Source organism: Tripterygium wilfordii, chromosome 11 (assembly GCF_013401445.1).
Source record: "Tripterygium wilfordii isolate XIE 37 chromosome 11, ASM1340144v1, whole genome shotgun sequence".
Lineage (NCBI taxonomy): Eukaryota > Viridiplantae > Streptophyta > Magnoliopsida > Celastrales > Celastraceae > Tripterygium > Tripterygium wilfordii.
The window spans coordinates 3,512,893-3,538,572 of NC_052242.1; the positions used below are offsets into that span (position 1 = coordinate 3,512,893).

Below are 25,680 nucleotides of genomic sequence, written 5' to 3' on the forward strand. Positions count from 1 at the left end.
AAATATAACTTTATCTACAAGACTAGAGATATTTTAATTGAATTATATACATTATTTTATATTACTAAAAAAAGAGAGATAATAATCAAGAAAAAGAAACAACATTTACAACCATTATTTTTAATGACTAATGAGTAATAATGAACATTATTTTATATTACTAAAATATAGGATATAATAAGCAAGAAAAAGACACATCATTTACAATCATTATTTTTAATGATTAATAACTAAAAATGAAATAGCAGAGCAAATAATTATAATTAAACTATAACTACTTTAATTATAATGGGACGGAAGGGCTAATGTGATCCACTATCTAAAGTTAAAGGGCATTTTTGACAAGAAAAAAAGTTGAGGGGCTTAGTTGGCCTATTTTTGAAAGTACAAGGGCTTAATCGTTACTTATCCGTTAATAATACGTACTGATAAGTCCAGTTTTAAACTTAGTAATTACGTTTTTTTTTTTGTAAAATTACTGATTTTAATGATTAATTGTGAAATAGTAGAGTAGGTAATGACTAAAATAAATTTGAGTAAACTCACATTTTGCATTTTTGCCATGAATACGACAACCTCTTGAGAAAAAAATAATCGAAATGTTTTAAAAAAGTTGGCAGGCAAGTCATTTTTTATTTATATATTTTTTAAACAGAGACCACTCCCTCCACTTTTATTATTCAATCGAATCACGCAAAAAGACAATCTGATCATAATCAATCACCTAGTTCTCTGCAATCAATCAGGCTTTAAAGCAACAAATTAAGACACCCAAATTCATGCAATCTGAGAAGAAAAAAGAACCAAGGACAAGGAAGTGAAAATGAATTCAATTTCTTCTCAGTCACACTCACATCATGTGGTTTTGTTCCCTTTCATGGCAAAGGGGCACACAATACCCATCCTCTACTTCGCCCGCCTCCTGCTACGCCGCCCTAGTATCTCCGTCACCGTCTTCACCACTCCAGCCAACCGCCACTTCATTTCCGAATTTCTCGCCGACACCACCGCCTCCATTATTGACCTTCCTTTTCCCCAAAACATCCCCGAAATCCCTCCCGGAATCGAAACTACCCACAAACTCCCGTCCATGTCGCTGTTCCCCTCATTCGCTCTTGCTACCCAGCTTATACAAAAGGATTTTGAGCGCGCGCTTCAGATCCTGCCACGTGTCAGCTTCTTGGTCTCCGATGTATTCCTGTGGTGGACTCTGGAGTCGGCGAACAAGTTCAATATACCGAGATTTGTGTTTTATGGCACTTGTAAATACTCTGTCTGTGTCGAAAGAAGCGTGACTTGGAATGGACTTCTAGTTGGGCCCGGATCGGACGATGAGCTGATTACGGTCCCTGGTTTTCCATGGATCAAGGTCACCAGAAGAGACTTCGATGAACCGAAGGGCTCGGAAGTAGACCTCATGAAGGCAGTAGTTTCATCAGTCGCGAATAGTTATGGTTTCATTTTGAATAGCTTCTATGAGCTTGAGCATGTTTTCGTTGATTATTGGAACTCCCATTATGGCCCCAAAGCTTGGTGTGTTGGACCCTTCTGTCTCGCTGACCCTCAAAGAGTTAACCGTCCTGAAGAACCACAAGAGAAGACCACTTGGAAGCAATGGCTAGACCACAAGATTGACCAAGGAGGCTCAGTCTTGTACATAGCGTTTGGGACTCATGCAGAAATCTCAATTGAGCAAATCAAGGAAATAGCAATTGGGTTGGAGAAATCTGGGGTGAACTTTTTGTGGGTGATAAGAAACATTGAAGCAGAATTGGGTCAAGGGTTTGAAGAGAGAGTGAAAGAGAGAGGAATTGTAGTGAGAGATTGGGTTGATCAGAGGGAGATTTTGGAGCATGAAAGTGTACAAGGATTTCTGAGCCACTGTGGATGGAATTCAGTGTTGGAAAGTGTCTGTGCTGGGGTGCCAATTCTGGCATGGCCTGTGATGGCAGAACAGCCATTGACTGCAAGAATGGTTGTGGAGGAAATGAAGGTGGGCTTGAGAGTGGAGACATGTGATGGGTCTGTCAGAGGGTTTGTGAAGTGGGAAGGATTGAAGAAGATGGTGAAGGAGTTGATGGAGGGAGAGATGGGGAAGGAGGTGAGGAACAATGTCAAGGTGATTGCAGACATGGCCAAGAAGGCTATGGAAGAGAATAATGGTTCCTCTTGGTGCACATTAGACCTGCTTCTTGATGAGACAAGCCAGTCTCAGAGGGTTTATTAGTGGGAACAGAATATGAATATTGAGCAATACAAAGTTCACATGTACATATATGTTTTTAGGCATAAGCTGTTAAGACTTTTTCACAATAAAAGTTGCCTGCTTTCTTTACTCAATTCTGGCATTATTGAACTGGGTGTCTCCTTTCTTGGCTCTGCCTTAAATCCCCCATCTCTCTTATATCAATCATTGTTTCACTCAAGTCAGTACTTGTTGTGGCCTGGCTCTCTCTCAAGTCAATACTAACATCAGTAAAATTGCTGCTGCTGCTGCTGATTTCTGTTGTGTTGCTGCTTCTCAAATCAATACTAGAATCACTGAAATGGCTACTTGAATCAGCACTGGTTCTACAAATTGGGCAATTGGGTGTCCTCAGAAGCCACGCATCGATGCAGTGAGAATGAAAACTGTGCCTGCATATAGGCAACATCCTACACTTCTCACCATCTTTGAAATTATCCAAGCAAACAGCACAATCAACTGGACTGCTACTTGCTCTGTCATTTGACATGTAATCATAGCAAGGAAGCTTCTCCAAGTCATTTCTCGACATGCTTGAGCCACCGGTGCTTCCCCTCTCTAGTCTAGCACCAGCTTCAACAAACCCTCTTCTGAAAACCCTCCCAACAATACAAACATGAATTAGTACAACTAATGTAAGCCCCAAAACTAACAGTACCAAACCTATGACTATTGCCATTAATATAACCTCTGTTGCAAAACATAAAAGTTGGCTATTCATCCCAGGACTCGCAACAATCTGTGTCTCCAAAACTCTCAGTTCTTATTCCTCGAATAGTCTTTGAAAACTTCCTCCTTCAAGGGCCAAAACACTGAAGAATTAAAAAGGTAGAGGAAGAGAGAAGATGCAATTCAAAGGAGGTGGAGTGGTTATGCTTGAGAGAAGAGTCTAAGCAGTTCCAGACACAAGTAGCTGACCCACTATAACACTGTGGTTGAGATTGGTCAGCTTCTATGATGGAGTAGTTGAGACTCAAACCAAATTTTGTAGGTGGAAAGAAAGATATTGTTGCATGGTTGTGAGTTCAAAGACCTTCTGCTTTATTCAAGTGCAAACTAGTTATGAGTTTTAAAATTTCAGGCTGATGAGGAGGATGTGACATTGGCCAATCAATACCAAGTGTATGATTGAGATTTATGGATGATTGGTACTTGGAATTGGATATGTTATCAGAAAACGATCTACGAATTAGTCACCAAAAGAAATTCGAACAGGCATCAAATATTTAATTTCTTTTGTCTAAGTTTGGATGTGTGCTTGTCCTTGGCAGAGAAGAAAACCATATATTGACCAAGAACAAGACAATTTAGGGGCTTAAGGGTTTGATGTTCTTAACATATCGCTTGTTTGGTTCTTGCCAAACAGACATCACAATCTACAAATGCCGAAAGAAACATTTGATGTTACATCACACCCAGGTCTTTGTTTCGAACTTCCAACGTCTCAAGTAAAGTAGGTGTAGAGATATAGATCTGATTTCTACAGATAAGAAAAGTTCAAGCATACATCAATCATTTCTTGGGTTGTTAAATACACTTATACCTAAATTATAAGCATAGGTTTTTTTAGGGCACAAACACTAAACAAACTGCAACCTAGAAGCGAGGCCCAAAGACATGATTGAAAAGATAATGACCACTATCTAAGAAAACTTGCAGATCCAGAAGGAAAAAAATGAGAGATGAACTATAAGTAGGGATTTTAAAAACTAAACTGAATAATCTAACAGATAGATAACCGAACCGATCGGACGGTTATTTTCAATAAAATTTACATAGTTCTTTAAAGAATCAATAGAAAACCAAAATAACCGACAATAACCAATCGATCTGTTAAATTTATGTCAAAAAACCGATCATATTCATCCTTGACTACAAGGAAAGTTCATCCCTAAATTACTTTAGTTTTTGAAATATTTCTTAACTTTCTATTTTATTTCATTTTAGTCACACAAATTATTATTATTTTTTTGACAGAAAACACCCGATCCGACATGCTCTTAAAAACCCATGCGAGAGAGATGGGGCTCCTAACCCCTCCCGGGAAGTGAGCAGACCTACAAAACCAAGAAAACTCCAAGAAAATACTCACAGCTAGTTCAAATTCTCAACCTTAGTATCATCCACCCTAAGCCCGAAGATATAAGCAACTGCACTACAATAATCTTCATAATTGAAATTTGAAAACATTAGTATGTTTATCATACTTTGCTCTCACATGTCAAACATAGAAATTTTCTGTCATAGAGACCAGCCGCCGTGATCGGATGCCAAAAAATGGAATAAGTAAGCTTTCCGACACTGCAAGTCTGCAAGCATCTCCAAAAAATGGATCAAGTATAAGTATGTTTATCATCTTCGTGCACATAAATTTGAGCCAAGAAGGAAGTAAAAAAATCATAGCAACTGAAAACGCAGTAACAACTGATGAATAGAGCAAGAAAATATGTAGCAAGAGCAACCATACATGTGAATGAGGAAACTGGTGGCTAAGCAGTAAACTATCTGCTGATGAATATCAGGCAAAAAACAGAAGGAAAAAAAACAACTGAATGCTTGATCGCAATTCCAAACATCTCAAAGTCTCACCGTATTTACAGGAAAATAATATTGAACCAAAACAACGCAATTGCAAGCTACTTCTCGTTTAAAGTTCTCTCACATATGTGGTAGATAAAAAGAAATATCCTAAAGCTCACACTGTATAGCTTCCCATCAGGAACCCAAAACAAGACCCTCTCTCGCAACATTGGTGACCCGAAGCACAGCTTGTGCACTTAAAGGGGAGAGTTTTGACTGGCAAAAATGCTCCCAAGAGCCTGGAGGATCAGATTCTGTTGTAGGAGTAAGGCCATGAGATTTCTCATACACAGTTTGTAGCTCCAAAAGGAGAGCTCGTGCAGCCTCCCTGGATTCTGGAAGCTTGTCACTGAGCTGTGACGCAGCTACTAGGATCAACTTGTCAATGCCATATGCTTTAATACCTTCAATTCCCTGTGGAAATGACATTAAGTAATTAAGACTTTGAGGGTGGAATATATATTGGGTACCCACGCCCTACTAAACTGCCGTCTCTAAAAATTTCCAACAATAACATGTAATGACATAAGCTGATAAGCATCATAATTTAGACCATAAGCAAGTAATAAAGGAAACCTTAACAGGAAATTTGTTATTCTAAAACAAGCTGTTTTTCAAAATCCCATTCCAGGTTAAGAGAGCAATACATGCATCACGACAAAGCACAATAAGAAACTCTTCCATGCTGGTAAACAAGGTTTTTCACTAATAATAACTGTCTAAATAGTTGGAAGCTAAAAGATTATTAATTGTAAATGAACGAAAACAAACAATAGTTAAGGGGAAAAAAAGAAGAAAAGAAAGGCAGGTCAAGTAAATATTCTGAAGCTTCAATAAGATATAACAATCAATTATTTCTGCATGAATGGCATGAAAACAATAAAGAGATATAAAATAAATTTATAGACAAAGTGAGGTGTATCTACCTACTGCATCTTACCAGTCGCGGAACACTTCGACAAAAGCACATTGATGCCTTCGCTCGAATTCGCGGATTCCTATGCTTGAGATTTGGTTGCAATTTCGGTAACAACAATATAGGGGAAACCCAACTTGTCATGGATATTAAAGCTCTCTCAGCTGCCTCGCAAACAAATCTTTTGTCTTGAGAGGACTTGAGAAGAAGCTGTACAAGCTGCAATCATGACATTCGATTAAAATATTTTTAAAAAAAATCAGAGTAGGCTTCCTTGTGAGGCAGAAACCATTCACAAATGAACAAAATAATCACTGAGTAAATTTAGGGAAAAATTTACCAGAGGATCCAGTGAATCAATTATGTGATCATGGTATGCACTAAAGATATCTGCAGCTGTCATACATGCAGTCTTACAAACAGCACTTCTTGGATTCATCAGAGACTTCACTATCAGAGGGATAATGTCTCCTCTGTTCAACAAAAACATGATGGCAATAAATGGAGTCATCAGAATAAGTGAAATATAATTCACACAAATACACACACACAAGGACTGATTTATATATATGCATTAAATCACAATTACATTGTCCTTTCTCAGATCACTAGATAATAGTTGGCACTTACAGCATCTCAAGCACGTCTTCCTTGTGAAATATTGACAATCGGCGAACATTATTCAGAGATTCACAAACCATTACCCAGTCTTTAGACTCAAGTCCTGCTAGGATTGTCTGAAAATGACACAAAGTTTATCATAAGAGAGGGCAATCTAAGTTCAACACAATTAAAACAAATTCAAAGAATAATAATTAGCACCAACCTAATCTACCCGAGACCCCTAAAGGGAGGAAGAGGAAGAAAAGACCTATTTCTCCACTTTAAAGAAAGTAATAAGGATAATCATACCTTTAGATTGGCACTAACATCTCCTACATCACTCAAGTTCTCTGATTCAATGTACTCCACTTCCAAGTTACTAATCTCCGCACCAGGATTCACATCTCCATTAGAAGGAGTTGAAACCAAAGATATAGAGTTTTTAGCCTGCCGCTCTTCAATGTTTTTGTTAACATTTCCACTGCATTGTTTTGTGAAACTCCCTTTACTGCAGCTTCCATTCTTTACCTCAGATGCAGGTACTATGTTAAGATCTCTGAGAGCATTCCCTGACATCACTGTTCAGAATAAATCTGAAGAAAAAGTAAAATTACCTCAATATGATGCTATATAATATAAATAATAATGAAAAATGTCAAGTGCCAACAAAAGAAGAACAAATAAAAAATATTTTGATGAACAAGAGAAGATTCATTGAATTGATTATGTGGGGTAGGTGCGTAAAAGCCTCAACTTAAATCCAAGAAGAAAAACAGTTTCCTACGAAATTTTTTCCTTTCATTTCTTTTATTGAACTCATTGGCCTATAATTTCCACCAAAATCAAGTATTTCAGGCATGATCTAATTCGTATCTGGCTGAACGGCTGATGAAGGAACTGAATAGCCTATTTTTTCTTTAACATTTTTACTAACAGTAAAGGAGTACATCAAATAAAATGATATAATACTCCATGCTTAAACATATTTTATAAGGCATTCTAGTACTCATTTAGCAACTCTGATAATACGTGGCATACCTACAGTCTGTCCCTATTTATCCTTAGACAAGACATTGTTAAGAGCACCATGGTGAAGGAGAAACACAACCATATTGCCTAACAACAAGATGAAGTATGTCATCTTCTAATGCTACAATCTTGTCCACTTGAACAATTTGAAAGTATATCCTTCTCCGTAAATGATTTCTAATCATATCCTCTAACTGAATGCATATTGCCGAGACTAACAAACTATCTCTAGCCTCCATCCACTCAACCCAATGCTTCAGACTACTTTTCATTTCTTTCTGACGCAGTTCCTGCATCGGCAACCGACATATGTAACTTACAAAGATATCCCCCTCGTACAAGTATCACTTGGCACAAAATATAAACAGGCAACATCAATATATCTTAATGCAAGAGACTCACAGTCTACTCAAAATCTAGTGTGTTCAGACAACAATATAAATTACACAATGGATGTGTAATATATACACACTCACAGACAGTGTGTGGTGAATAATCTATTCCACGTGGAACATCCACAAAAAGCTTCAATCGAAAAAATAAACATCCATGAGAAGTCCTCATTCACACACAGTTTAAAGTAAAAAATGAATAACTATTACAATTCAACAACCTATCTATAGCGTAGTACTTCACTCTTTTTAATTGAAAACTCGTATGTATCATACATCCAATTATTGGGTCTTGAATTAGACCCCCTTTTGGACTACGGATGATAACAGCAATGTCACTAATCAAGTTGAGTATTACTGATCAAGCCCTTGCCAGAATCACTAAATCTAGCCGCAATTCATAAAATTCGATTTCAAAAGAAATAAGGATCTGCAAATATCCAGAATACACAAAAAAATTCAAACACCAGAGAACGCTACAAAAGGGAACACAAGAAATGCATGATACAAAACCACAGAACGTCAAGATCTCGACATAAAATCCCTCACAGATCGTGATTCATCCGTTGCAATCTCACATTTCAACAGGATTCCGCCGCAATCACACGGAATCAATCTAGTAAGCATCGATTTCATTATTTCATACCAAAGTAACTATGTACAAATACACAAGTAGAAATGGAGACGAAGATAACGGAGAAACAATACCACAGCAAGAGCAAAGAGTGATGGCCGAAGCAGCGATGCTTTTCTTCTATAGTCCTCTCTCTCTCTGATACTCTCACTCTGAAAATGGCGAGACTTATAAAAGAATCTCGAGAGAGATGTAACTGGCGAGACTTCACAGTCAAAGGAGACGACACCGTATGAGGATGGTATCCGACCTGGGCCGGCAACGACGGTAACTCATCTATCACATGTGATGAACCGCTGGATGCTGGCGATTTGGTAATTTATAATTTATTAGTAATAATTTCGTTGCTATTTTTGAGTCTCGTAATTACCCTCAATGTTTCCCCATAATTTCGAAATTGCCACTATTGACAAGATTTCTAAAATGGAAACTTTAGATTTGAAATGACGCTCCAACACAAGACAATGAAGTTTTTGAAATGATGTTTTATCATTTGAAAGAGATTTACTCCAATAAAGTAATCAATCTCAAAAATTAAATAGGATAAGCATTGAATTAGTTCATGTACTTTGTTTTTTTAATAAAAAAGTATCTAATCGTCTTTTTTTTAGATCAATAAAGCCATTGCATTTACAAGAATGATACAATTTAACCTTCTGTAAAAAAAATATTGATTTGACAGTTAAGTGTAATTTTTTTATTTTTCATTTCCTACGTGGCGCACATGTGAAGATAACATATCAGATAGTGACACGTGTCTTTTTTCCTTTAATCCTAAATTAAAAAATTAAAAAACCATAATGGTCCATCACGTAGCCCTATATATCCCCATGAAAAGGGAGTCCTATATGAAGGAAAATAAAATAAGTACAAAATATAAGTAATTAATAGTTAACCATTTATTGACAACCAATTTAATTAGGAATGAATTATTTTTCGGCCCAATTATTTCTTTTAATAATTGAGAACGACACCATTCAAGTTTAGGGTTTAAACATCATATGACTTAAAAACTCACGCTATTATACCCATGTACACAAGGTAAGTTGGGTCAAAACCCAGTTCGTGATCACAAGGGTATTGCTCTCAGTTGGAATAAAACTCAAGACCTTCCAAATCCATATAGTTTGCCAATTTGATTCCAAAGAGATTCACCATTAGTCTATCACACCAGTGGTTAATTTGACTCTCTTTATTTACATATTGTGATTTATTATCCGAATTTCAAATATTTAAAAAGAAATTGTTGAATCATAATTTCAATTATGTAATCGTCAATAACGGTGGGCATGGTCTATTTGTTGTTTGGGCCAGCGTCGGTGTGCCCATTCCATTCAATGTTATAATGGGAAGGGGACATAAGGATTATGTATGGTTTGTATTGTTATAATTGAGTTCTTGAGGTGCACATAAATTGGATCCTTTTTAGGAATATTTATATTTTTAAAGAAATAGTTTTGTTGTCCTTTTGTGATTAGAAAAAAAAAAGGGTAAAAAGTTTTTAAATTCATGTCTTAATTGACTAATTACATTAAATTTCCCGCTTATTTGTGCAAAATTTATGCCAATAAATAAATACATGACATGATGAATATTGTCATTAATTTATTTGGCTTTTGTTATGGACCTATTCTTCCTAGTAAAGATGTGCCGGGCGCGGTACTGTCGGTGAAGATGGTTTGAATATTTTTTGTAATTATTTTGTCTTGCAATTTTGATCAAATTTATGAATTATCCTTTTGTTTGTAGTGGCCCAAATTCCGCCTGACCCATTCAATCAATAATATTAAAGCCCAACAACTTGTTTTGATTAACATGCCCAAACGACTTTGCTTATACACATGAAGGCCGCCCGCGACAAGACTCCAGGCCCATTTAGATAATGGCAGCTTATGAGTCTTCACATTTTTTGAATAATATACGCATCATGCGCATATGCATGGATTTCCTGTACAAGGCAACCTACATATTGTTGGATAATTATAGCATGCATGTAACTAATTACATCAAGCAAGAAACCGAGCACAATAACATATATTAATCAACACATCATCACATTGAAGAACAAATGCTAGAATTAAAATACAGAAACCGAATTGTAGAAGCAGTTGGATACAAGATGAGGAAGCGAGGTACGCCTTAGCGAATCTCCTTAAAGAGAATTTGTCTCAGCCACTTGGTGCCTCTGCTATCCAGACAATCCCTTCCCAAGATACAACGCTTCACACCACGAGTAAGCGGCACTCCAATACTGGTGGACTCAATCAAACCAATATAAGAACGTACTTTCAAACTCAGAATTTTTGGAACAAGAATCTGGACTCAAGAACACAGGAAATATAGACTGTAGAGTGTAGGAAGAGAGAGTTTTCGCAAAAATATTCAAAAGTTTTGTATCTTCTAAATGGGTATTGGGACCTCTATTTATAGTAGAGACCCTCCACCCACTTCCCCAAAAATCAGCAACCACGTTGATTTTTTGGGTTTACTTAGTCCAAAATCATCCCATGATTTGAGCCATAACCATCCCACTAAATGTGGGGTTGACTCAACCAATACAAGACTCATTCAATACACATGTTCCAACACATATATATGTCACCCTGCCACCTAACTTGTTGCATCGCATTAATTACTTCCTCTGCATTGAAGACGTCTTCTCATGTTCGACGTCTGTCATGCAACCATCTCTTCTCTTTGTTGACAAACATCTTTCTTGATCAGGCCATCTCGACCTTCTTCTTTTTTATAAAGAGGACGATACTCAAGATTTTATTAAAATCCTCACTTATGGCAGAGGAATACCGAAGTTACAGACAAAAAGACCTTCAAGGAGAAAGAAAGAAAAAAAAACGAGAAGGAGAAGGAAAGGAAAAAAAAAACAAGAAACAAACCAACCACAACATAAGCAGAAACAAGAGGAATCAAAAACCAGATAACAACTTCCAAAGAGGAAGCAAAGACCGAAGAAATAAAGAGCATATCTCAAATCCAAGCAATGGACTCTGAAACTCGAGTAACCCCTGATTTAGCTAACTCATTCGCAACCATATTTGATTCCCTCTGGAAATGGATAAACAAACAATTGTTGAAATGACTTTTCAATACCTCAATAGCATTTCAATCTTGATGGAGTTTCCAAGGACATTTGAATTATTATTGCAACCTTGTAATCGCTTCGACCTCCACCCCAAATTTAAAGACAAGTCGAGCAAACCATTTTACCGATTTTAAGCCATATATTTGTCACATCATCCACCTAAAGCTCACCTCAAAACTTGCTCATGTTCTTCCTCTGACATCGAGCCAAAATATCATACTTTCTCACCAATCCGCCATGTCAAACATTCCTTCCGACATAAGTTGTTGTCAATCACCTTTCTCCACGTTAACCTCGTATCTCATTCATGGCTTACGTCATTAATAGATATCTCAGAATAACTACAAATAGCATACCTTCCTCATAGAGAATGCAAGTCGAACTTTGTGGAAAACACCTTGAGCATTTGACCCTCCTTCTAAAAGCTTATCTTTTACGGTCCACAATCGGATTCTCACCCAATCGGCATTTCTCGTAAGTCTTGCCACGGTCACAATCCAACCTTCTTCACGTTACATCCACTCGCACCACTTTCAGGCCTATTGTCTCATTGTTATTGATTTAACCATCGAAGCGTCTTCGGCCGACACCTCACTAGTGTCGAGATCTTTCCGTCAGTCACATCCTCTTCATTTTTTAATATTTGGTAGTGGCCCGCATTTTTCTACTTTGACTTTTCTTCAATTGCATATTCAAGCATTTACAATGATTCGATGTATGACATACTTTGTGTTAGTTTTTTAAAATCATTCCATGAGATTTTTTTAAAAAAAGTGCGACCAAACTGAGTACGCAATTAGGAATAGATCGGAGAACTCACTCGACAATATTTATGGTGTTACAACACTACATGTGTTCTATAGTATGCTTTATGTGCACAATCAAGCTCGATCTTGATCTCCTTCTGCGTGCCTATGTTCTTCTAAGATCAAGTTTTATATGTGTAGAAACTATTTGTATTTGATATTCTCTCCCTTTACTCACTCTAATATTTCATATGAGTGATAGACTTGCTATCATAATTGCTCGAATGGGGAGAGGGATCAAGAGACTTTATATAATTTCCTAAGTGATTCAATCTATCAAAAAAAAACATAAATATGTATATGACCCTTGTTTCGCTCTAAGGTGATTGTATCATTTATATTCATTTTAATTAACGTGCTACATTAACCTTAGTGATACATTAATCTTTATGATACACGACATTCCTCAATGAATTTGATTTTATATTTGTGATACATGTATGAAAATATGTAAACAAATAAAACTTATTAATACTTTGGATTATTTTTTTCGTTGGTGTCCATGAATTTGGTTTTATATTTAATAAACATCATAATATATTATATATATGGTTGGTAAAGTCTAAAACTTGCTTACCCTCTAGGAAATGTAACTAATAAAATATTTTATATTGACCTAACTTTTCATATTCTTATTTAATAGACTAAAACTAAATAATGTCTTAAGATGATATAAGCGTATATATAAGAATTAAATATATTTTTTAGAATAACAAATGACATGGGTCAAATACATAAATATTGTTAATGCTTATATAGCAACACCAAATCTCTATCTTATATCTATGTGTTTTAGTGTTACTTAATAGATTTTTTTTTCATATCAATCCATGAATTTGATTTTATATTTAATAAATGTCATGTATATATGGTTGATACATGAATAAGTGATAAAGTACTCCAAAAATCGTTTACTTTCATGGAAATGTATCCAATAAAATATCTATGTTGATCAAACTTTTTCATATTCTTATTTAATAGATTAAAATTAAATAATGTTTTAAGATGATATACCGTAGGGATGGCAACGGGTCAGGTACCCTTCCAATTAGTGAATACCAAAACCGTTTCCATTTAAGGTACACAATATCAAAACCGTTTAAAAAACCGGAACCGTTTCATAACCGTTAACCGTCGGGTATCCGTTTACCGTTTAACTTTTAAATTTTTTAAATTTTCTATAAATGTATAATTCAATTTCTTAAAAAAATAATCTGACTTATCATATTCTTATAGTTTGAATGTATAATCTATAATTCTATTCTATTATTTTATTTAATATGCTTGATCATGTTAAAATTTAACGTTCTAATAATATACCTTTATATAGATGATTTATAATGTTATTAATATAATTCATTTTTTTAATTAAACGGTTCGGGTACCCTAAATTCGACATCAAAAACCAAACCCGACCCTAAACCGTAACGGGTTTGAAAATAAAAACCAAAATCGTTTCCAAATCCTATAGGATCGGTTTTCAAGTTTTAAATGGATCGAGTATCCTACGAATAGTGTTAGGATCGATTTTTTTTGTCATCCCTAGATATACACATATAAATTGGATGAGATGGAACAATGTTATTCTCGCGATGAGTAAAATCTATATACACATACAAAACTTATTTATTTAAAAAGAACATCTTAGAAGAGTAACTAGAATTCTAGAAACATCTTAGAAAAGTAAAGTGGAAATCCTCTTAAAACAAAGGCTGTAAATTAATGGGCCGATGATGGGAAATATGGGCCTACAGGAGACCTAAATTATGGGCTGAGATTTTGTGATGCCCAATTATCGCAGAGCAGTAGCGGTCTTCGGCCATGCCTGCCGTCAGTAGGGGGGGAGTTTTGATCTACGGCGATGTCGTGGTTGCGCTTGTTTTCACGCAATGCGCTTCCCGGCTGTACTCATAAGTTCGAATTTTACTAATTGGAATTTGAAGATCAAAGAGTTGTTATCCAACGGGAAATGGAGAGAACTAATTTCGCAGTTTCAGGAGATGAAGAAGGCTGGAGTTCAATCTACAGACCCTGCAGTGTTTCCTCCAATTCTCAAAGCATGCTTGAACTTCTCCTGCAAACATGGAAAGTCCATTCATGCTTCTGTCATCAAGCAAGGATTTGTTTCTTTTGTTTCTATTGGAAATTCGATTATGGACTTCTACATAAAATCTGGAGACCTGGATTCTGCGGTGAGTGCTTTTGAGTGTCTGAGAGGCAGAGATTCAATTTCTTGGAATATAATGGTTCATGGACACCTTGATCGGGGTGTGGTAGGTCAAGGGCTGTGGTGGTTCAGTAATGCTAGGGCTGCTGGGTTTGAGCCCAACATTTCCACGTTGGTGCTAGTGATTCAGGCATGTAGCAGAGTTAGTGCTGAGCTTGAAGGACTAAAATTACACTGCTACGTAATTCAGAGTGGGTTTTGGGCTAGTTGTTCAGTCCAGAACTCATTGTTGAGCATGTATGCTGATGTTGACATAGATTGTGCACATAAACTGTTCGATGAAATATGTGACAAGGATGTCATCTCTTGGAGCGTGATGATTAGAAGCTATGTGCAGAGTGGGGAAGCTGAATCTGGTTTGCACATGTTTAAAGATATGGTATCGGTTGTTAGGATTGAGCCCGATGGAGTGACTATGGTCGGTGTTCTTAAAGCCTGTGCTGATTTAGTAAACAAGTCTATGGGAAGATTGCTTCATGTATTAGTTATCCGTGGAGGTTTAGATAGTGATTTATTTGTCCAAAATTCTCTAATTGATATGTACTCCAAATGTAATGATTCTGATTCTGCCAGTAAAGTTTTCGAGGAGATGCCTCGAAAGAACATTGTCTCATGGAATTCTGTATTGTCTGGATTTGTCCTCAATGACAACTATTCAGGTGCTTTAACACTGATTCGTTCAATGGCGAACGAAGGAGTTGAGTCAGATGAGGTGACTCTTGTGAATATTCTTCAAACATTCAAGCATTTTGTGCACCCTACTCAGTGCAAGTCAGTCCACTGTGTAATAGTGCGTCGCGGTTTTGAGTCCAATGAGTTGCTGCTGAGTTCTTTGATTGATGCTTATGCAAAGTGCTGTTTGATTGAGCTTGCGTGGAGAACTTTTGTTAGGATGAAGAGAAGGGATACAGTTTCGTGGAGCACGATGATTGCAGGGTTCACATTATGTGGCAAGCCTGATGAAGCAATAGCTGTCTTCCAAGAGATGAACCGGGAAAAAGTTAAGCCAAATGCAGTTACCATCATAAACCTCCTCGAGGCTTGTTCTGTTTCATCTGAACTGAAACGATCAAAGTGGGCACATGGGATAGCAGTCAGAGAATTTTTTGCAGAGGAAGTTTCTGTGGGCACTGCAATTGTCGATATGTACTCGAAATGTGGGGTGATAGAAGCCTCAAAGAAGGCATTTGACCTCATTCCTAAGAAGAATTTAGTGTCATGGAGTGCCATGATATCTGCATATGGCATGAATGGTCTTGCCCATGAAGCCTTGCATTTGCTTGCAGGAATGGAACAACATGGTGTGAAGCCAAATTCAGTGACAGCTCTCTCAGTACTATCTGCTTGTAGCCATGGAGGTTTAGTTGAAGAGGGACTCTTCTTTTTTAAGTCAATGGTTCAGGATCAAAAAATTGAGCCTTGCCTGGAACACTATTCCTGCATAATAGACATGTTGGCTCGGGCAGGGAAGCTGAACAATGCAGCGGAATTGATCAGGCAGATTCCCAAACCCTTCCAGGCTGCCTCACCTCTTTGGGGGGCACTCTTGAGTTCTTGTAGGAGCTATAAGAATAGCATGCTCGGTGCTGAGGCTGTCTCTCACCTTATTGAACTAGAACCTTTGAACCCTTCTAGCTACATGCTTGCGTCCAGTATCTATGCAGCTGGTGGCTTGTGGGATGATGCAGCAAAGATGAGAGGGCTAGTGAAGGAAAGAGGGTTAAAGGTTGTTGCAGGTTACAGCTTGGTCTATGTTGATAATAAGGCTTGTAGATTCATTGCTGGAGATAAGTCTCACCCACAGGCTAGTCAATTAAGTACTATGGTTGAGCAATTGCATAGTTGTATGAAGATCAACAAGAACAATAACTTGGTTTGAGAAGAATTCCTTTCTAAAATTTGTGGGATGAGGGAGCTTTCGGGTAGTGATTCTAGTGATGGATTGTACTGGGCTACAGCCACCTCAGTTGGGCATGCTCGGGTTATTGTTGATTGAATTTTGGTGGAGTAGCAGAGAAGAAAATTTCTGGATCACAGAGACCTGGTGAGTGCTGATTCAGTTTTCCAGAATTCTGCTTCATCTGGCAGACACCCGCTTGGAATTCAAGGTGCCAAAGGCTTCCTGTCCATTTCTCTATGAGATCTTATATTCTTATGGCTGTACGTTCACCATGGGTTTGTTATCAAACTGACGCAGAAATCGAAGAACTCATTAATTAGTTCTAATATACTGATCCAAAAGAGAGAGGTAGCTGGAGGAGCCAGTTTTGCAATTCAAGTATCATGATCCTCAACACGATGAGAATAAAATTTATGAGGTCAGTTCCATTCCAGTGTTCTTCCTTGATTCGGTAGTACATCTTTTATCATTGTGAATATTCAAGCTTCTTAAACTGGTTTGCGCTGCTGAATTATGTAATGCTCTTTGGATTCCTTTTATGTTGGACATTTTTCTCGCAACAAGGATCCATATGTATATTCAAAAGGAATTTATGCAAAAAGTATGCAAAAGAAAGGAAGAAAGATAGGAAAGAATGAATCTTACTAGGCATACACAATATTTTATACCCTATTGACCTGTTTCTCTTCCTTTGCCTCTCTCTGTGCATCTCTTTGACTTGGTGTTTTGAAGAGGTGAAAGGGTATCAAAATGGATGAAACTGCATGTGCTTACCATATATCCAAGAATTATAGCTACATTGTGTGTAGCCTTTTGCCCATGCTTTGTCATAGTTGTTAGCATTTTGAATCAATGCAGCTAATACATTACTCTCGTCTTTTCTATGTGCTACAGTTAAAAAGACATGAACTTGTCCAACTCACTTTGGAGAGGAGGATCCTTAATCTAACTCTCAAAATAAAATATGGTTGCTGTAGTAACCGGTTTTCGTCCGGCCAAAAAAAAAATACAAAAATAAAAAAAATAAAAAAAATATAAAATATATTAAAAAATAACAAAAAAATAACAAAAAAAATAAAAAAAGAAAAAGTGGCCGAAAGTGGAAAAGAAAAAGGAGAAGAAAGGAGAGAAAAGGTAGGGGAGAAAGAGAGAAAAAGTAGGGGGAAATTGGGTAAATAAAAAAGAAAAAAAGAAGAAAAGGAGGAGGAGGAGAGAAAAGGGGGGGGAGATCGGGAGAGAAGAAGGGGAAGGAGGAGGAAAGAAGAGAAAATAGGGAAGAAATCAAGAGAGAAACCGGAGAACAAGAGAAGAAGGGAAAAGAGTGTCTCCTCCTTTAACTCTTGAAGGTAATATTCAGCACACATCTTTGTATCTCTTTATTTTTCTTTGATTCCATCTTTGATTCATACTTTGTATCTCTCCGACTTGGTTTCTTTGGTTTCTATGATTTCTTAGGTTTCATGTGTTACTTGTTCTATATGTCCAAGTTGCTGGCTCGGATGTTCGTTTAGATGGCCTATGTTTATATTGTCTATATGTTCTTGTTTACATGTTTGTTTGATTATATTGGCTCTTTTGGATCTGTTTATATGGGCTCTTGTTTATATTAATCTGTTTATATGGATCGCTCCTGTTTATATACATGTGTATATTGTTCAGGTTTTTAGAGATGTTTACATGCCTGTATTCTGTTTATACTAATGATGAACTGAGATGTTGTTTGAGTTTGTTTTGATCTCTTTTGCGTGTATGGGTGGTGCATATATTGTCTTAGTGCATATTATATATATATATATATATGGTGCCCGTGTGTGAATGAATATGTTGTATGTGTATATATGCATTTGTCAGTGTATATATATACATATATATTATATATATATTGTATATGTGCTTGTATATGTATATATTCCAGTTTGTATATTTGTATATATGTGTTGTGTGGGCATGTTTATAATATATATAGACTGAATTTGATTTGAGTTTTTATGACATTTGAGCACAATTTTGACCCCCCATTATTTTGTGTTTGATGTTGGGGCTTGGACTGGGCTTGAGCCCACTTGGGCCGAAGGATACTTAGAGGGTTTGGGCTGGATTGAAGCAATAGGCCTCGCGGGCAATATTGGGTTTTTATACATTTGTATAAATTTCATTTTTAATTTTATTATTTGTCATGTATTCTTGTAAAATGTAAGTCTTGTAATAGTGTAGCAAAAATAGTGGATGTAAAATAGAAAATGCATACATGATATTTTAGGATGCTAGAAGCATATAGAAATTAGGAATTGATTTTGTGAATAATGATTGCATTAGAATGCATGTTTAGAACTTTGATTTCTCACACTATGCTATGATGCTTAGATGTATGTTAGGATTGTTTGAATGCAATGAAAATAAATGCAACGCGTTAGTCATTGGATTAATCCAAGCCGTCTCACATTAATAAAACACATCAAGATTAAATTATGGAATCCTTATGTTTTCTTTAAATACCAAAGAGCCTTCAAGATATTGGGGTTCCATTGGCATTCATTGAAAACATTTGGATTTCGTGGATCCGGAAAGCAAATGTGTTTTTAGGGATTAGGAGAATTTATTTACGGACTCAACGGTGGGTTTAAAGATATTTGGCCCATTCAATGAGCCATAAATCGATTCTTTCTTTTCTCATGAAAAACATAGTTGTGAGTAAGGCTTGAATTGAACATTATTTCTTGATTGTGGGCCCTTTTGGTACATCAACCAAGTCCTCAAAAAATCCTCCTTCAAAAATATCCAAACCCACTCCCACTCCAAGTGGTGCTTTATCCAATCTTTGGTCAAACCAGGAATGGCCTCAATGATCCCGTGCACACTTTTTTTTTTTTCCCCCAAACCCACTCCAAGTGATGTTTTCTCCAATCCTTGGCCAAGCCGGTGATGTTTTCTCCAATCCTTGGCCAAGCCGGGAATGGCCCCAATGATCCCGTGCACCTTGTTCTTCAAACCACTCCAAGTGGATTTTTCATTTACATTCCAATAAGACCCATCAAAATGAGATTTTCAAAAACAAATTAGAGCCGAATAGGAAAACATTCAAAGGTAACCGTTTTTCGGGAGTTGTGGGGTGCCTAACACCTTCCCCATGCTCAATAGACCCCCTTGCCCATTTTTCTCGTAGACCAGAACGGATGTCCAATTGCATCCTAAAAATCAATTGGTGGCGACTTCATTGTTTTTCAAGCCGGTTGCTTCAGTTGCCATATATATCTGGGGTAGATCTTTCTACCTGACTTGCTGGACCAAGTATTGATTCCTTTCTGGAGAGTCAGAAGGCCAGGTTTGACACTTTTTATGGTGCAGGTATTCTGTTATTTTAAACTAATTGAACTAGCTCCATTGTTTAATTTTTTTTGGTGTAATTTGTTTGGCACTTCCAATTTCTAAATAAAAATTTTGGATTTGACTGTGCTGGTCTAGGTCTTTATTCATATTATCATATATATATCCGTGAATATTGCAAGTAATTACTTTGGGAGAACAATTTTAGTACCAACAAGTAACCTACAATGCCCCAGTCAGATTTGAAGTGTAATCGTGGTAGGTTTAAGACTTTAAGTTATAATTGACAGTGGTATAATGTCTTAGTTTTAGGGTCCTACTGTGGATTTTCCCCCATACTATCAGGATTTCTTACTTCGTACGCAAATCTTTGGTTTACTTCGGGGGATTGCTTCATTTTACACAATCAGCACTATTTTTCTCCATATGGATTTAGATGGCTCTCCTCTTCTAGTTTTTCCTTTTTGGCCCTCTGAATATGCTGAATTGCTTCAAGTTGTCGTGCGATATACTTATCCGCTTATTGGGTTACATTTCATCTTGAGTGAGCTCTTGGTTGTTGGTTATCCAGACTCCCCCCCCCCCCCCCCTTCTTTTTCTCTTCCTTTCCCCAAACCTTGTTGGCCTTTTCTGCTGCAGAAAATGTGATTTCTCAGGTTAGAGATTGTTGTTTCTTTTGGATAGTGCCATCCTTTTGGGGATTGGTTTTAATCATACAATGCCTAATGGCCACGAAGTCTAACTACCACAAGACTGTGTTAGCTCCCCATATGGACCTTTAACAAAAGCCCAAGGACAGGACCGGGACTGAAGCCATTCTAGCTCAGATTCCTACCTGACATGGGTCCCTGTTGTGCAATTCACGACTGTTTAACGAAGAAAACGGGTTTATAGGTGAATGAGTAGTACTAAAAGGTTTTGAAAGCATTGAATCTGAGTTTTAAAGAAGAGAGTTCGTTCGTGTGTATAGATTCCACCTGTTTATGTTTTCCTGTTACCACTAATCTTTGTTCAACTGTGTGTGTTCTATGTAGGCTTCCTGTTTGTCTAGTGCTTGGTTGGTTTCAGTTTAATAAATTAAGGATATTGGTATGTACTGTTTGCTAGTGGATTCAGTATTGTTCAGTGGAGTTTGTGACTTATTCACTGACGATGGACTCCATTGTTCCATGCAATTTGTGAGAATTGGGGGGGTCTGACTTATGCTGGTTGAGCATTGCTTCTGGAAAATATAGCCTTAACCTCAACTGGAAAATATATACCCAATTGACAACATGGTTTTGAGAAAAACCATCATTAGCCTGGTTAATTCTTTTGTTTGCAGTCGTTGAAAAGTTCGATTTGTAATAGTTTTTGCTCAGCACTTTGAAAGTCCAAGAACTTCACAAGGTTGAAGGTATTATTCAAAATGGTGGCAACTGGGTGTGTGACGGAGATTGATCGTAGAACAGGACATAGCACAAAAGAAAAGGAAAGAAAAGAATGTAGCGAGTGGGAAGAACATATTCGAGGAGAGTGATTTGAAGTTGTGAGTTGGAGTGGCTTGTGACGTTGGTTTGAACCATTTCACATGGACAATGCATGCACCCCACGTCACCTTTTTATACTCATGAAGTGGATGATGATATCTGACCATCTGTGTAGAAAGTCCCATCCATGTGAGATGTCCTTGGGATTTTTAGATGTCTAGAATCAAATGCCTACATTACTACTCCAAACATCAAGTGTGATCAAAGGAATCTGTCAAAAAGAATCATTGTTACCCATCTGATTTGAGTTCTTTTTGGTTGTAATCCATTTAAATTTGGTTTAGATCCACAGAAATTGGTTTGACCATTTGTTTTATTATTTAAAAGACATACCCTGATGACAACTGGTACTCTACTTGTGCATGGAATGGTTTAAGAGACAATACGTGAGAGAATCAGTCCCAATGGTAGGGTACACGACCCTACAAAGCTACAGCCAGTGCAGTTCTGGTGGACTTCATTTCTTTTCATTGGGGAGTTGAATTTGAGGTGACTTTATCTTTGCAATGGGAAATAACTTACATTATATGAACAACTCATTTACTTCTAAACAAAACACTAATGCCATTGACCAAAAACAGTCTATTTTATTCACTTAATTAACATATATATAGGCACCAGATCCTTTCAGGATACGTACATCAACAACAGCTGAGCTACTCTTTACTTTTCCTTTCGGTTATGAGCTAATATTTAGCATATTACAGCAAGAAATAACACCAAATTATTTGTAACATTACAGTAACAAGTCCAAGAGCTACTTGCTTAAGGCCACACCCACCAGCCTAAAGGTTCTCCCCCCTCAAGTTGTTGAGGCTCTGCCGCTGCAGCGAAAACATCAGAGAAGTAGCTCCGCCCATCATCGCTCCCATCATCTTCCTCTGAGCGGATGACCTCATCAAGAGGAGCCACACATCCAGGGTAGTTGTCACTGGGGAAGTATGAATCCCCACTATCCAGAAGGTGGGGGCCTTCCTCATCCACCACCGAACTTCCGTTACTGCCGGAGCTTAGGCGGTCCTCAACCTTCATGCTGACTGGGAGGGCAGAAGCATCATTAGCTATACCTGCCGGAAGTGGATCAGACTCCTGACCTAGCGATGATGTTATGGTTGCTTCTTTGACATGAAGTTTCTCAGTCAAAGAGGCCACCTGCAATTTAAATATACCATAAGAGATAAGTGGAGGAGTGCTTATATGAAGCTAATAATTTACTCTAAAAGTCTTGCTCTAAAACAGTCTCTTAAACCAAGTGGGGGTTAAGAACATATGCCATGTTTGAATACACATGTTTGTTTATAATAAGGTCGAATCTCATAGGTACATGCATGACCCACTTCACGCCACAGGTCCCTATCATCTACTAAGCTAGGTGAACACAAGAATATATGCAGAAAGGCACTAAGCTATCCCATCTCCATTTGTCTCGAATCTCGATCTATTATTCTACTTTCATATCGATTGCTATTGGACAAAAGCATTTTATTTGCCTATGGTTATATTTGACAAGTTTGCATATAACATCACTTTCCCAAAGCCTTCAAGTCAAAGTGTATTGGTCATTCATCACATCTAGTGCAAAAATATGATCTCAGTTATCATCATTATAATCTAAACAAATGTGCAAAGAACCTAAACAAATGTGCAAAGAGCAACAAGAAGCATATGGAAGTATGAGAAATCAACAGCTAAAAGTACCTCAGACTTGAGCTTTTCCTTTTCCTTGACAAGAGAGTCGTAGTTAGACTGAAGGGCATCGTAAGAAGACTTGAGGAGATCATAGTCCCTCTCAAGCTGCTTAGTCTTCCACCGAGCCCGACGATTCTGGAACCACACAGCCACCTGTCTGGGCTGCAATCCCAGCCTCTTAGCCAACTGGGTCTTTCGCTCGGGCTCCAGTTTGTTCTCGGACTCGAAACTCTTCTCCAGAAGATGCACCTTAATAAAAAGTAACCCACAATAATAAGTCAATAAGCATTATTCAAAAGATAAATCATCAAGTACAAATTCTCAATACCTTTAACCTCCACTTCAATTTCAGGGGAAGCTAAATACGAACCAAATTTTTTTCCCACAATTAGATGCAAAATATTTCAAAAGATAACGAAGGTTTCACATGTTATATTTTTTTAGCTCAAACATACTTAAAAGCTATGAATATGGCGAAGTTGATCCTTTATATACCTTATATGAAGTATCCGGGGGTCCTTGATCTTGGATACCAAATTAAGCTACTAGCTTATAATCCTAAAATTAATGGGGACAAAACTAACTTTTCTATAATGAACAGAACTTGATGCTGATAAAAATGGAAATGTTAGTACAAGATGTTTATATGCCCAATCTTGAAGGAATATGTTGGTTTAGGCAGATGTAGATTTGCACTAGATCCATATTAGGCCGACACTACAAATGGAGGTGGCTGCTAGATCCCGTAAACACTAACCTGCTCAGGTGTTAGGCGTCGTTTCTTCTCCGGTGACTGCTCGTCGTAGTATTCCTCTTCGAAAAAGTCCTCCGGCGAGCTGAAAAAGGGCCTCCTCTTCCTGGTTTCCTCTATGTTAATCATTGAACTCGGCCCTTCACCAACCCCAAAAATCATAATAGCCAACTTTCAGATATGTCAACGCCAAAAATAGAAACTTAAATCTCAAGCAAAAGAAAAACAAGATTGGTTTCAAGTTAAGAAAAATCAATTATATATCAACAAGAGAAATCTAAAAACAATGAAAACAGGATCGGAGATTTTGAGGACTGTTACTAAGTATCAATCGAAAGAGTTAAATATTAAAAAAAAAAAACTCTAGCTCGCTCAAGCTAAGTCTACTGATACTAACTGATTAGTTCCTTGTGCTCTATTTTCTCATCAACCAAACAGAAGATTGCATCTGAGTTTACGACAGCTTATCAATAAAACAAAATAAGAATGAGAGAAAAAAAGGTTACCTCGGAAAACGGGATCACTGTTCCCTAGGAACAACATGTTGCCGTGGCAAGCTGAGGGATCGAAGAAAAACCGTCCGGCTGACTCCATCTGTGCGACCTTTTAGTCCACTCGGTACCTGAATTTGCACGAGTATGTATGTATCTGTGTCCAGATCTCTCCGGCGAGGACACGAGAAGGAATTTATAGAAGAGGAAGTGTATATTTGTACTAGAGAATTAAGTACAGAGAACAATAAATTAGAAGATCATGAGCTTGTGACGGAAGAAACTGGTACTCCACAGTAACCTAGCCGGAGTCTCCAACGGACAGATGCAAAACCCCATCATGACACCCCCAATCTTACCCAGATTTTCCTTATATACTAGAGGAATCAAAATTACGAGAGACAGCGTGTTTATGCGAACTAGGATTCAAATTGAGATCGGAACTTTAATCTGATATGGAGAGGCTGCTATTGAAAGAAAACACGACACACAAGCATTCACCAGAGTTTGGGGTTCCGGCAACGTAGCGGAATTGGAGGTTCTCTGTGCGCTTCCGAAGGGCTTGTGAGTGTTCTGCGAAGCTAAAGTTCTGCGCGGCCAGTGGGGTTCGTTTTATAGCGTAGGTCATGGTGTAGAATGACGTAAATGACCTTTCGGTCAGCAGTTTTTTAATTTTATAAACGAGGGTATTTTTGGGGATTACAGCTGGGAATTTTTGGATATTATCGTGGACTTCGTAGACTAGCTGCTCACTAACTTGCGCCGCGGGTGACTGATGCTGCAAATGAATACGAGCCGTTGGAAAAAGCACAGGTGTCTGCGACAGTGTGTTTTAATCGATTCCATGCTACGCGGTCGGAGGATTGTCGGATCCAATTTGGGCCAAATTGTTGGATGACAATTTTAATATACGATTAAATAATTTTTGAAATTTTTTTTTTCGTATTTTGATCATTCTTACAAATCCAACTCAATATTATTTTTGGTCTGAAACAATAAATAAATTCAATATGAAAAAGACATGACAATTATGACGGTTGGATATAAACTCAAAACTTTCCCCACGCTTCTTTGATATTAATTTGGGATCAAAAAAATACTGTTGAATCGTAAATCCGCTCAAAACAAAATTATGATTTATTTTTAAAAACTAAATAAATGTCAGCTTAATTTAAAGTACAACGAGATTTTATTATAACAAATATCAGAGACTCCAAATTATTGGGTTACAATTAACGGCTTGTTTTATTATTGTACGCATATTCTTAATGAAATTTTAGTCATTGAAAGATTTGTTGTGTTTCAATTCACTCAAAAATTTAAAAATTTATGTTTTTTTTAATCGCACAAAATTTTAAAATCTATCTGATTGATATGGTAATTGTTTTTGGACTCTCCAAACATATGTAAGGTAATACTAACTTGATTATAATTTTATTAATATATTATATTATATTGAAATTT

At 37.2% G+C, this 25,680-nt stretch overlaps 5 protein-coding genes across 6 annotated transcripts; 2 read left to right on the top strand and 3 right to left on the bottom strand.

Annotated features, from left to right (window-relative positions):
* Window positions 1–668: 668 nt before the first annotated feature.
* On the top strand, window positions 669–2,389 carry LOC120009439 (UDP-glycosyltransferase 90A1-like). The gene has a single exon (XM_038860042.1). It carries the CDS (start codon window positions 824–826, stop codon window positions 2,225–2,227), a length of 1,404 nt encoding a protein of 467 aa, XP_038715970.1. The 5' UTR covers window positions 669–823; the 3' UTR covers window positions 2,228–2,389.
* Window positions 2,349–2,924, bottom strand: LOC120008677 (RING-H2 finger protein ATL74-like). Its single transcript, XM_038859062.1, has one exon. It carries the CDS (start codon window positions 2,922–2,924, stop codon window positions 2,349–2,351), a length of 576 nt encoding a protein of 191 aa, XP_038714990.1.
* A 1,770-nt stretch (window positions 2,925–4,694) lies between these two features.
* LOC120009440 lies at window positions 4,695–8,688 on the bottom strand. The gene is made up of 6 exons (XM_038860043.1): window positions 8,474–8,688; window positions 6,654–6,937; window positions 6,372–6,478; window positions 6,082–6,214; window positions 5,766–5,960; window positions 4,695–5,239 (listed from the first exon to the last, which is right to left on the bottom strand). The coding sequence occupies exons 2-6, from the start codon at window positions 6,918–6,920 to the stop codon at window positions 4,961–4,963; spliced, it is 981 nt and encodes a 326-aa protein (XP_038715971.1). The 5' UTR covers window positions 6,921–6,937; window positions 8,474–8,688; the 3' UTR covers window positions 4,695–4,960.
* A 5,402-nt stretch (window positions 8,689–14,090) lies between these two features.
* LOC120009823 (pentatricopeptide repeat-containing protein At2g17210) lies at window positions 14,091–17,404 on the top strand. 2 transcript variants are annotated; one of them, XM_038860535.1, is made up of 3 exons: window positions 14,091–16,640; window positions 16,730–16,850; window positions 17,327–17,404. In XM_038860535.1, the coding sequence occupies exon 1, from the start codon at window positions 14,195–14,197 to the stop codon at window positions 16,409–16,411; it is 2,217 nt and encodes a 738-aa protein (XP_038716463.1). In that variant the 5' UTR covers window positions 14,091–14,194; the 3' UTR covers window positions 16,412–16,640; window positions 16,730–16,850; window positions 17,327–17,404. The 2 variants fall into 2 exon arrangements, with proteins under 2 accessions (XP_038716463.1, XP_038716462.1); XM_038860534.1 differs by having other exon boundaries at window positions 14,091–16,850.
* A 4,448-nt stretch (window positions 17,405–21,852) lies between these two features.
* On the bottom strand, window positions 21,853–24,804 carry LOC120009828 (homeobox-leucine zipper protein HAT5). The gene is made up of 4 exons (XM_038860540.1): window positions 24,232–24,804; window positions 23,732–23,865; window positions 22,984–23,223; window positions 21,853–22,437 (listed from the first exon to the last, which is right to left on the bottom strand). The coding sequence occupies exons 1-4, from the start codon at window positions 24,317–24,319 to the stop codon at window positions 22,051–22,053; spliced, it is 849 nt and encodes a 282-aa protein (XP_038716468.1). The 5' UTR covers window positions 24,320–24,804; the 3' UTR covers window positions 21,853–22,050.
* Between the last annotated feature and the right edge of the window lie 876 nt (window positions 24,805–25,680).

What these genes read in the sequence shown, in the direction of transcription:
- LOC120009828 (XM_038860540.1), bottom strand. Translation starts at nt 24,319, where the DNA reads ATGGAGTCAGCCGGACGGTTTTTCTTCGATCCCTCAGCTTGCCACGGC. An exon ending in CAGTGATCCCGTTTTCCGAG is followed by an intron (nt 23,866 to 24,231) that starts GTAACCTTTTTT and finishes GGGTTGGTGAAG; the next exon opens with GGCCGAGTTCAATGATTAAC. An exon ending in AGGAAAAGCTCAAGTCTGAG is followed by an intron (nt 22,438 to 22,983) that starts GTACTTTTAGCT and finishes TTTAAATTGCAG; the next exon opens with GTGGCCTCTTTGACTGAGAA.
- LOC120008677 (XM_038859062.1), bottom strand. Translation starts at nt 2,924, where the DNA reads ATGGCAATAGTCATAGGTTTGGTACTGTTAGTTTTGGGGCTTACATTA.
- LOC120009440 (XM_038860043.1), bottom strand. Translation starts at nt 6,920, where the DNA reads ATGTCAGGGAATGCTCTCAGAGATCTTAACATAGTACCTGCATCTGAG. An exon ending in TTGATTCACTGGATCCTCTG is followed by an intron (nt 5,961 to 6,081) that starts GTAAATTTTTCC and finishes TCATGATTGCAG; the next exon opens with CTTGTACAGCTTCTTCTCAA. An exon ending in GTCGAAGTGTTCCGCGACTG is followed by an intron (nt 5,240 to 5,765) that starts GTAAGATGCAGT and finishes TCATTTCCACAG; the next exon opens with GGAATTGAAGGTATTAAAGC.
- LOC120009823 (XM_038860534.1), top strand. Translation starts at nt 14,195, where the DNA reads ATGCGCTTCCCGGCTGTACTCATAAGTTCGAATTTTACTAATTGGAAT.
- LOC120009439 (XM_038860042.1), top strand. Translation starts at nt 824, where the DNA reads ATGAATTCAATTTCTTCTCAGTCACACTCACATCATGTGGTTTTGTTC.